This window comes from Drosophila montana, unplaced genomic scaffold (genome assembly GCF_035044405.1).
Source record: "Drosophila montana isolate Dmon_TW-CO22-7 unplaced genomic scaffold, ASM3504440v1 contig_2668_1, whole genome shotgun sequence".
In the NCBI taxonomy this organism is placed as follows: domain Eukaryota; kingdom Metazoa; phylum Arthropoda; class Insecta; order Diptera; family Drosophilidae; genus Drosophila; species Drosophila montana.
In genome coordinates this window covers 278,184-290,565 of record NW_026997535.1, presented here as the reverse complement: position 1 = coordinate 290,565, position 12,382 = coordinate 278,184, and the positions used below count along the sequence as shown (strand labels likewise).

General features: G+C 43.4%; 2 protein-coding genes across 4 annotated transcripts in view; one reads left to right on the top strand and one right to left on the bottom strand.

Annotated features, from left to right (window-relative positions):
• dpr6 (defective proboscis extension response 6) overlaps positions 1-12,382 on the top strand; it is a 92,453-nt gene that overhangs the window by 71,703 nt on the left and 8,368 nt on the right. The window lies entirely within an intron of this gene.
• LOC135429574 (FAS-associated factor 1-like) lies at positions 9,489-10,925 on the bottom strand. Its single transcript, XM_064683906.1, has 2 exons — positions 10,789-10,925; positions 9,489-10,731 (listed from the first exon to the last, which is right to left on the bottom strand). The coding sequence occupies exon 2, from the start codon at positions 10,602-10,604 to the stop codon at positions 9,546-9,548; it is 1,059 nt and encodes a 352-aa protein (XP_064539976.1). The 5' UTR covers positions 10,605-10,731; positions 10,789-10,925; the 3' UTR covers positions 9,489-9,545.

Sequence of the window (12,382 nt, the reverse complement as noted above, 5' to 3'; positions counted from 1 at the left end):
TGCGTTGGCTTGCCTGGCTGTTAAACTGGCAACTGATGCTGCACAACAAGTGGGGGCAGGCAGGCAATCGGCTATTGAATTCAGCTTGATTTAGCCTTGATGTTGCTTCCACCTGCTTAAATCGCTGTGACGGCTCTTCAATTTGGCTTAAAATTGAGCATAATGAAAATTTGCAGCCGCTGCGTGCGGCACGCTCTAAAACCCCCGCTACTGCCCCTTGCCCCCTTGCCACGTTGCCAGTGCCTAGTGCGTGCCCCATTCAATTAATGTCGTTGCTATTTTAGTAGTTTGGCGCATGTGGCAGCTGTTGCGGTTATTTGTGACCTGGCAGTAAAAGAGGTTTGGGTTTTTCGGTGGGTGAGTTTGGATTTCGGGCAGATCCATGCCCGATTTCATATTGATATTTGTGTGACAGGGCACAAAGTCTTCGTCGGGGCGCAGTTTACACTTGAGAAATCAAACGAAAGCCCCTGACCGAATACATATCACATGCGATGGCAATCAGACCCAGGACAAATGTCCTGCCAGCTGCTGCCGCTGCCGCTGCTGATGCTGTTTGCCAGCAACAACAAAAGTTCAACTTTCGATTTATTTTTTGCCAGTTTGAAATTCCTTGGCTATTTATTGTAGCACTTTTGTTGTCTCACAGCATTTCCTGTGAGTCCTGGCTTAACAGCTACTCCAGCCAGTGCAGCACCTGCAATAAGGCTCGCTACGCTTTCCGGGTCGCCCATCAAATGCCAAATGCCAAGGAGCTATCGGAGACGCAAAGCCTTGACCTGAACCTACGCTGGAGCTGCCTACTAAGACAACGGACTCAGTCAGTCCAGTTCTCATGGTTCTCTGCACGTATCGAAGTCAGTGGCGACCAAGACCACTCCCCTTCCTTCTTTCTTCCTCCCTCTGTCACCCTTCCGCCTTGAGCCGCACTGCCACACACAGAAATCCTTTGGCCAACTTTGGCTCAAGCTGCAACGTATATGTGTGTGGGGATTAGCTTTGTATTTTGTCACAGGAAATTACATTTTGCCTTAAGGATGCCAGAGCGCAAAAATTTCGTTTCATTGTTTGCGCGTGTGTTTATGGGTGTATATGTGTGTGTGGATGGGTGGAGTTGAGGATCGTTGTCCAAAATGAGGTGCATGTCCTGCGCTTAAGGATTGCGACTACGACTACGAGTAAAACTATGTTGTCCTACTATCTAATCGAGTGTACGTGTACAAATGTCGTTGTGTGAGCTCAGCTCAGCTACACCCCGCTTCGTCCCTTCTCCCAAATGCCTATTCGCCCAACTAGCCAACATCCTTTCACCTGCACCAAACGTAACTTTGGCTCCATTAGTATTTACACTACAACTTCGAGTACATACACACATCTTGCACACTTCCTGTGTGTGTCTCAGTGTCAGCTGCCGTGGTTATATCTCCTGGGCCAAATAATTGTTTGTTCCTGCTGCTGTTGATCTGGTTGGAGACAGCCAAACTTCGTTCAGCACTTAGCTTCTGCAAGAACATCAAGCGAATTCGTTGTTGCGTGTTTATTTAAATGGCAATGATGCCAAAGTGTTGATAGACGCCATCTAATACACTGCCCGAAAGCAGCTGCAGTTCATTTCAAATGTGTGCCAACTGATAGTTGAGCAAATTGACACGGACTTGGATTGGTAAGGTTTGGGGATTGAGGCGTCTGGAGAGGGAAGTGAGGAAATCCATTTCAATTATGGCACTCCGTTGGAATTTCGAATTGCAAACAGAATATTAAGGCAGAAAAGTATCCTTTAATATGCCATTGAGATATTAATTAATCATGACAAATGGCAGTGGGTGGGTGGGGGGTATGTATGCACAAGTAGGGGAAAGTTCAAGTAGAGGCATTTTCCTCAAATATGTGTATTATTTGAGCTTCAATTTTAAAATTGCTGCTATCGGTAAATGAGTTGTTAAAATAACCCATTTAATGCACAACTTTTAATATGCTTTAACTAAATGCATCAATTTAATTATATACAATTATTTTGATGTTGATTTTAAAGCATTCAATTAAGTAACTCATCTACCTTGGCTTAAACTATAATTATTGACATAACCTTTTATTTTTTATTTATAAGTTGTTTGCCTTTTTGAATCTCAGATAATACTGTTTTCCCTATTTTATAAATTTTCCTTTTATCTTTTTGCTATCAAACATATCCTAAACTTTTAGTTGCTTGCGTTTTAACCTTGTTTTACTTATTACCTTACAAATTGTGTTGCATTTTGTAAACAGTATTTGTTATGAAACCAACCTATTTTCGCAAAGTGTATTAGCCGCCGCTGAAGCTGAGGCTAAAAACTTTAGCCATAACTTATGATAACCTATCCGTGAGCGCCTATGCCTCAGTTCTGCTGCCTCTCCGCTTTTCGTGTAGAGTCAATCCTTGGAGATTGCCGTCTAACATAATTCGGGCCATGTTCAACGAGCCACTGAAAGCCGCACCAAGTCGAACCAACTCCTTCGCAGCACACATGCAGACATGCACACACGCGCGCACCCACACACTCGCATAAATCCGCAGCTAATAATATACGGCTTTTGTTTATTAGATTCATACATTTTGTAGGCAAGTAGTGAGCAGCGTCTGTGTGTGTATGTGTGTGTGGGCGTACGTGAGTGTAGCGGTGTGGCACTCATTATGTTTGCTTTTATGGCCGCACTGCGTGCTCCAATAGGCCCCCCTCGGCACCTTCTAGCCGCATTGCAATCCCCAGCAGCCGCCCTCTTTAAGCGCCAACTTCTGCCTGAAGTGATTTTAATAAAATTGGCAAAGCGTGTAGGTAAAAACAACTTGGCTAACGGATGGGGTCGACGGGGGCGGGGAGTGTGAAGCCTGGAGCATGGACTGCGAGAAATGGCATGTAAATCCTGACCAGAAATCGCTGCCGTTGGCACATTTTTTTTCTTCGGTCTATGACGAAATCGAGCACAAATTGCATGATTTACGTAATGGAATAAATAAAATAAATTGCTTAATTTACTGATAAATTACTAGGGTACACACACATAGGCTCACGGCATCGAATGTGTGTGCGTGTGTATGTATGCGTGTTTGGTTGACACACACACACACACAGAGTCTACTTATGAAACGCATACCTTTGCACAGTTGCTGTTGTTTGCGGATATTGTGGTTGGCTTTCTACTTTGGCACTTTTTGTGAGATTAATTTTGGATCCGGGACAGGGACAGGGACAGGGCCAGGACTGCAACTGGCCAGAGTATAGAGGCAACGCACCGACCACACACACAGACACACCCGCCCATACCAGCACACTTGGGGGAATGTATAAACTATGTCTACTTAAACTACAAACAAGCAGTTCTATGGCAACGCAGGGACAAGTATACACCTGGCCACAGCCGGTACTGGCCTCTTCCTGACTAGCCGCCTGCTGGCTATGGCCCGTGCGACGCATTTGTGGCATGCGCCAGTCAAACCACCCGCACCGCTAACCTGGCTCGTATATTTACAAAAGATTTATGCCAAAAGCTAATTTCATGGAAAAACGTATTGTTCTTGGCCCACAGTGTGTGCAGGTGTGTGTGAAAGTGTGTGTGTTCTTTCAGGTCAAGCAAAAGCAGCTTGCCATTAAACTAAAAACGGTCAGTTCGCTGTGAGACTTGCTTCGAATGTAATTATTTATGTTAATCGCTCTCTAAAGACGCTCAATATATCAAATTTGCACAGATTTATTATGTGCAGCCAGCTACAATATAAAATATATATCTACCCTATGTATGCATGTGCACAGGTGTGTGCATGTGTATGTGATAAATAAACATCAGTATGCGAACATATTTACACTGGGTCGCCTAATTATCGTAATCCCTTCTATTATGCACTACTTTCATACACTACTTCCATGTGGGTTCATTAAAATGGATTATATATAAATTAGTGCGTGCCGTTGATAAGTTTGTATTCAGAATGTTTAATAATTTAATTATGTTTTGTTCTAATCAATTGCCGCGTTAAGTGGGGCGTTAAGGAATTAATGCTGCCCGGCAAGCCAGAAGCCAGAAGCACAACTCTGTGATTGGACATGTTTGCAGCTGACTTGGTCTAGCGACTGGCTAACAAACTAATCGAAAGTCATTCGAGTGCCGCATAGGTCACTGGACAGCACCAAAGCGTGTGCATAGCAGCACAGCCAGCAATAACAACAACAACCACAACAAAGTCAGCAACAACGAAGCAGAGCAGAGCATTTGCAATTTGCCATAGCTAATCTCAAAGGATATGCAGTACTATAAAGCAGCTCGCTGCATCCCCTTCCCCCTTGTTCACTTTCACACTCCCTATCGCTGCCACGTTGCCTCTTCCTCTCACCCGTCACCTCTTCTCTCTCCTCCCACCCAACGAGCTGTTAGTTCGCATTTTCAATTGAAATCTACTTTTAATATGCCCCCAACTGTGTGTGCTTATGAGTGTATTGCATGTTTGTATATGTGGGTGTGTGTGTGTGTGTGGCTGTGTGTCTCCCAGCGTATGTGTCACAACCATATGACCCCAAGCTGATAACTGAGAACAACACGATTCAGACATGTAGAGCTGAACTCATTCCGATTCGACTAAAACGGATATCAAAATTTAATTAAAATTTCATTTTGCAATTTTTGCCCCTCGCATACTCGATGCCTGCGCCCGGGCGTACTCGATACCTGCATTTTCAGAATTGGCAGCATTAAGCAGCGACCAACCTTCATTTTTATGCACTCACATTCCAGTTGATGCGGTGCACTGGTGGTGCAATTGGTGGCTCAAACTCAATTATGACAACTCAAAGCACCAGCACACTAAAATGCCAAAAAAAATTCAATTATCTTGGCTCCGGTTTTGTTGGCCAATACGATAGATCGGACAAACCGGGCGAACCCCCACTGTCGTCTCGCCAGCGCTTTTTCCAACGGGTATTTTGTCATTTCCAAATTTGTCGCTTGACATGCGGCAACAACAGCAGCAATGTGGCAACTTCACTGCGACTGGGACTGGTGTTGGTTGTTGGTGTTGGTTACATGCCATTCGGTGGCATAATGTTGGCTTTAGCATTAATGTCAGTCAATTCCACAGTCGTTGGCCTCGTGGTCGTCTGCGGGGATATTCACGAATGTGATTTGAAAATCAAGTGATTTTTTTTTGCCTTTGCTTTTTTTTCCTTTTGTGAATGCGAATAAGCGCATCAATCATTCAGTCGAGCATCAAGTGAGCTGAAGTGTATAGTAAATGTCACTGGCATGGCCAAAGACCAAAGGCCAACATGCCACATGACGAGAGAGAGAGAGACGGGGAGAGAGGCCAGTTGCCGTACTCAAGCAAGGTCCGTGCCCGGTCTAGTCGAGGTATTGGACTTCCGTTTGGCCAGGCATTTCCGTTCGCCTCTAAGTGACAGCTCTGACTCAATGGCTTCAATCTCCAGCTGCCAGCTATGTTTATGCGCTAGTCCTTTTAACGTATTACAAATTGAAGATCATTCCGAAGCTAACAAGAGTACGTATGTGTGTGTGTAGGGTGTGTAGGTTTGCGTAACTACAGCATAAAGAGACATTTGTCATTCTCTCAGTATCTGCAAAAAGAAAGACTTTTTGCCTCATAGCTCACATGCAAACTAAGTAAACAAGAAATCTTTATAAATTCATGAAATTACAGAGCATAAACTTAGCACTAAAACACGTGTTACATGTGTGTGTAGCAATACACTCAAAGAAATATCGGAGCACTTTATAAATAAAAAAATATGATAGTCAGTCAGATTAAATTCCCTTTTTATAGTTGAAATGAGAGCAAAGGCAAAAGTGTTGAATAAATGTTTTACACTTTATTCTTCGATTGTTCGATTTGAAGTTATTCGTTATTTATTTTATTGTTATTCATTTTTAATTTTAATATAGCCTCAAAGCTTAGTTTTAGTTATGAAATAATAGGTATACACTTCTACCATTCTATTTGGCATTGGCTTAGTTGCTTTGGCTGAGTGCACACGCGTGTGCTTATTTAATATTTGTGTATCTCAAATGGCAAAGCTGTTGCTGTTGTTGTTTTAACATTGCAATTACCTTTGGCCCGGGGTCACAACTGAAGCCGTCTGTGTGAGCTCTTGTGACTGTTTTGCCGACCTGCTGTGCGATTTACCCGAGGTGACATATTCATTTGTTAGACATTTTGATTATTTTGTACGAAGCGAGAATCTGTTAGTAAGTTTACCATTTTGACAGGTGGCAACTTCAGCCCTCTAGGTGGTAACCTCTTCTCCTCCCGCTCTCACTTCCTCTCTCTTTTCTCTATTTGTGTGTAGAATATGTGCCTGTGTGTGCGTTTTCAGCTAAATGGCAATTTGCCTGCCAGACTTGGCCCTTGTGTGCATATTTTGGCTGCTTCTATAGCTGAAAATTGCATTTCGTTTATTAATTAAACCCCAATTTAGCTGGCGCAATTCAATTACGACCCTCTCAAGCGTCAATTTTAATTCGTTGCAATTTGTGGCGCATTTAAAAAAAAGCAAACAACTACAACGCACAAATTGCTTATTTAATATGCCAGTCGCATGAGTAGCTGCCATTTTATTGCCATCAATTTTCTACAAATTGCAAATAATTCAGCCAATGAAATCAATCAAGCTTTGATCAAACGCCACTTAAAATAAAGGCGCCAAATCCAACAACAATTTGCGCCGGTTCGCTTCACGGTTCACATCAACAAAGGCAACAAACCTTGGTTTGATACCCTGTTTTACCCAATCAAGCTCAAATGCACTTACACTTGTTTTTTTTTTTTGTGTACAAATTATGTTTTACACATTTTTTTTATTTCATATTTACACTTAACTTTACGTTCTTGTTTTGCTTTAATCAATTTTGACGGCAATTTATTTGTTTATTTACACAACAAAAACACGGAAAAGCCGTCCAGTTGGTTGCCCAAACCTTATTTGTTCCTTGTACATTGTCTATTATAAACCCCAGAGAGCTGCCCTACTCCCTTACCCTAGAAAAACAGTTTTCAGCAATTTTCTCTATCGTTGTGTAGTCACAATCCCGAAAAAAATAAACTAAAACAAAAACAAAAACAGCGAGAGAAAAAAAACAAAAACGTGCAGCATATTCAAAATTGAAACATGGAAAATCGCACAACGTTTTTTCCGCAATTTCGCACAGTTTTTGTTCATCTGTTGTTTTTTTGAGAGAGAGAGAGAGTTGGGTCGTGGGAATAGGCGGGTCATAGTTCATTGTTTTACGTGACGTATTGTTGGATAAACAAATGTTTATGTTTTTGCTTACTAAGCTGCGTATTTGTTAACACTTTGTTGTGTGAGAGATGGGGGGGGGATAAGCCCTGATGCCTGCATCCGGCTGCAATCTTTCTTTTTGATTGGACAACGAGCAACGAGCTGAAAAATAAATTCATTTCAACGTCAGATGCGGAGAATTTTTTTAATGCAAAAGTTGCAACAGATACAAAATCGCGTTTGGCAACATTTGGCGAGGCGCTGTACGGTGGTTGGGGATCGAAAAGTGAAAGCAACTTTTGGCGGTCAGTTGGCTAATTGAAGGCTGCCCCACAAACAGTAGATAAAAGTATTGCATGCCACCGAGCCGAGATACTTAGCTGTTATGAACCATTTAAAGCAACTGCTGCTGCCACTGCTGCTGCGTGTTACACGGAAAAATTTACTTAAACTTAAAAGCATTTGCTTTTAATTAAAAATTTCCACTTGCCGCACTTTGGCGCCGCACTGGGAATTACTTACAAAAACTAACATTGTATACACACACATAATCAATTTTGCTATGCAATTTTAATTACAAATTGTGGGCGTGGTGGTCAGCATAGTGTCTCACACACACGCGCACACACACACACGCACAGGCGTGCGGGCGCAACCCGTTGGGTATGCAAGCGCGTGTGTAAATAGCTGCATAATGGATACGCCGTTTCGTCCCAGGGGCGTAACCACGCCTCGTTGACATTCTTCGAGCTGGCAGTGATGCGCAGACAGTGTCTGCAAGAAGTTAATACACATGACGTGCAACAAATTATATTTATCGCGCATCGCCAAGCATCAAATTATAAGGACGCAACGAAAACCGCAACAGCAAGGACCTCAGCTCGGCTGCGGCTGCCGCTGCTGCGTCTGTTGCTGCTGCGTCTGTTGCTGCTGCAAATTGATGCTTAAGGACAATTTTCACTTCATTACACGCTGCTGCGGCTGCCGTAGCCGCTGCCGCAGTTGCTACCTTTTTTGCTGCTACCCCTTGCTGCAACTGTTTGTCATGCAATTTTTTTCTCCGTCTGCGCTGCTGCCTGCTCGACGATTAATTCTCAAGTGTTGCTTAAGCGGCTAAACATGCAACAACAACAAGAAAATGACGCAAAGAAACGGCGGCCGCTCCCACCGTGAAATTACAAATTGCGCCCGCCGGCAAGAGATGGCGCCACTGTTGCTGTCGCGGCTGCTGGCGCTGCCCGATGTGCACCTTTGCATGCCTAATTTAATAAGAAAAAGTACCAGCCTGTACCTGTACATCATTTAAAAGCAACACCTCCACACACACACACATACCCACACTTACATACACATAATTAATTGTGATTGATAGAAGAAATTACTTGCCAGCGGCTTGGCGGGTTGCTCGACCGGGCCAAAACAGATGGCAGCGGCATCGGGCCAAAAGGCAAGATGAAAAATCATTTCACAAACTGTCCCAAAAGCCAACACACCCACACGCACACACACACACACGTACAAACTGATCCGCACACCTGCACACGGCAAATGGGACATCATAAAGAAACTCAATTTGTTGCCGCTCGAGCGATTTGTTTGCCACGCAAATGAACAAAACGAGAAACAACCAAAATGCCCGAAATGTAGGTGTTACGGTAGGTGTTTGTTCTTGTGTGTGTGAGATTGCATATGCAGCAAAAAGCGTTGGCCATTTTAATTTATGTCGCCTGGAAGCGCTTTGCTAAGCAGCTTAACATTTGGCCCAAACACCCGAAAGGACACAAGCAGCTGCCTCCACCCGGAGCGGCTACAACATAACCTTAAAATATAGCCAAAGACTAAAAACAACGGCTTAGCCAAAGCACAGCCATAGCTATGCTGTGTGCCTGTTTGTGTGTGTGTGTGTGTCTTTGTGTGTGTGAGAGTATAATTCGCTAGCAAATTGAAAATAAACGCAGGGCGCTGACTAAAAAACGCGCTGCTACTTTTTACCTCGTTTATCTAAGTGTGTGTGTGGAGTGTGTGTGTGTGGACTAGCTGCTTGTGTGAGTGCAGCCAAGTTCGCGTCGCTAAACTGCAAAAAGGCCCTGAAAAAGCGAAATGTTCCTGCATACAGTTTCTTGTCAATTTCTCACATCTATTGCTGGAAGCTCAGCTTTATTAATATTATTATACTAAATATCTCTGATTAAATATAGTATCATGTCAACCTATTCAATTTTAAAGAAATTATCTTTACAATTATTTATTCAAAATCCCTGTTTCTTTTCACATTGAGTTTATTATTTATATTAAAAAATCCTTAAGCTCAATAGCCTCCAGCAGTCGCAATTGTAGTTCATCCAAACCAATATTGCCGGGAATAATAAAAGAATTCATGGAGACTATCATAATGGCTGGCAGTTGATCGAGTTTAGTGCTGGCAGCCAAATCGACAGCCGACTGGTCGCAGTGCTTGCCCAGCTCGAGTATAAAGAGTTGTTCGTTGCTTTTGCAGGTCAGATCCCAACCATAGAGCACAAAGTTCTGCTTTAACAGCTCCAAAATGCTCTCGTCCTGCAGCAGGCGATGGCAAAATATGTTTGTCAGAATACTTGCGCCATGATGCAAATAAATGGCTAATAGCTTACGCTGCACAGATAAACAAAACAACAAAAACATAAGTTTCGGAACTGCTGAACGGGCGTATATGGTATTTACCTCATTTTCCAGATTGGAAGCCTTGGCCAGTTGCAATGCGCTTTCAAGGCTGCCCACATGAAACTCCGGATGTGGTGCCCCAAAGCGTTGCTTGTAATTATCCACAAACTGCTTGGAACCGGTCGCCTCACAGATTGTTCCGTCGGCTATCAAATGGGTTGGCGCCGGCTTTGAGTCGAAGCAAAATAATTGATAGCCTCTTAAATCAGACTCAGAGTCCGATTGGGATTCATCCGACGAGCTGTCGATATACTCGTATTTGTCATCCGCCTCAAAGTCGCTGCTCGACTGCGAGTTGTTGTGCGGTTGGTCTGCGGCCAAGTTGCTCTGCACCACAAAACTGTGTCTGCGCCCGATTCCCGACTGGGCCAAATTGGTGGCATTGTCAACGGCCACGTCCAGTGGCCAGCCTGACCAGACCTGATGCCTTACCGGTATGTCGGTTATATAATAGATATCAGTTTTCAGCTCCAGCAATGTGGTGTTCTCCGGCAATGTCAGCGAAATCGAACGTCCATCCGGCTGCATCGAGATCTTGATTTTATATATACGACTGTCGTCATCTTTGGCATCCGCTTCATTCAGAGTCAGTCTGTCAAGGTTGGGCAATTCTTGCTCCTCTTGTTGCTTTAAATCGTGCTCCATTTCCCAGAAATGTCTCTTGGTGAATTGCAATTGAAATTGCTTCGGAAAACGCAGCACAAATGTAATGCTTGGCTCCGTTCCAATTTATTTTCTTTCACTTTATTCTCTTGTTGTATTCTGCTTCTACCTGTTTTTATTTTTCTTTATTTTATATATCAAATTGTCATTTCGTTTATCGATTTACCTGTTGGTCGCCAAGTTGCCGCCTGTTCCAAGCTGCAAATCCCAAAAAAAAATAAAAAGATTGCCTGAAATAAATTCAAACAAGCTGAAAAATGTTATACAAAACTTTTATAATTAAACGCTAAGCACACTTGGATATTATTCTACACGTAATGAGGCGAGTGCGTGCTTTTTCTATCTGGTATCAAGTTTCTTTGCGCTGTATTGCTGTTGTTGTGCGAACAATTTCTAATTTAAAGTTGCAAAAAAACAACTGATTGCAGCAGCAGCAGCATTAAATTGCACGTTTTGGCCAAACTTGAGTAAACAAACAAATGCGCTAACATGGCTGAGGGCCATCGCATGACCACGCCCACATGCCGCCCAGACGACGAAAGCTGACTGTTGCAGCTGCCAAATGGGCAGCGCGCAGTTTACGCTCATTACACGCTACCAATAACTACACACACACACGCACACACACACACATACAAGGGGCAACACTTTGCCAGCAGCACTTAATTACAAAATGGTTTTTTTGGCGAACAGCGTAAGAAGCAGCTGCTAGCCGCCTTAGGCAAACTTCCTTGTGTATATGTATGTGAGTGTGTGTGTGTGTGCCCATGTCTGTGTGTGTGTGTGTGTGTGTGTGTACTATTTTGCTTGTCTTGTTGCTTTTGCATCTGCAGCTGCAGCTGCAGCTAGGTCTTGCTGCTGTCAATTGCAACATGCAACGTTGCGCTTTTTGTGCCAATGATGATGGCTACAAGCCCAACCGACCACCCCGACCCAACCCCCTTCCAGCACAGCAACTTTTGAGCTGACTGTCGCAGGCAGCCTAATAGGTTTTTTTCTTGTTGTGCCCAGACATTTATGCAACCCGCGCGCGCAGAGTAGGTTAGGGGCAACTCAAGCGAACGTCGCAACAACCCCAGCTGTTCTGGTTTTTCATCCACCTCAAGCTTGTTTCTTGCTCGGTTCTGTTGACGGTTTTTAAAATTATTACATCTTATTTACAATGTGCGAGTTGTTGTTGTTGCTGCTGTTGTTGTTGTTGCCTGTGCTTTAAGGCGTGGCAGCGACATGTTGTTGCGCCTGCTGCTTGTAACAAAAGAAATGTTGCAAATTAAGCGCTCGGCTGCGTGCGGCGCACAAGTTTCAAGTGCGCTGCAAACAGAACAAAGCAGGCAGCAACAACAACTGCAATTGCAGTAAAATTAAATAAAAAATGCTCTTGTTTCTTTTTATGCCATGCAATGCTCACATAACAGCACAGAAACACACACACTTCACACATACACGCACAGATATTGTTAAGTTGCTCGTAATTGTATTTCGACATTTTTGTTGCACGCTGCGTATGCGTAATATTTTATTATGTTGCTGCATTTTTAATGCCGCAACAAGCACTGCGCGAAAATATGTCATCGTTTTGCAAGCGCTTTAACCGCACAACTTTATTTTCCTTTTAATTTTATTTGTTGCAAACCCCCCCCCTCTGTTACTCATGTGCAACAAACTCATTTTGCGAGTCGGTTACTTGAAATTGGATTAAAGTTGCTGCCGCTGCTCTCAGATTCGTATTTGCGTCGCTGCAAACTTTTTAACAACATTTC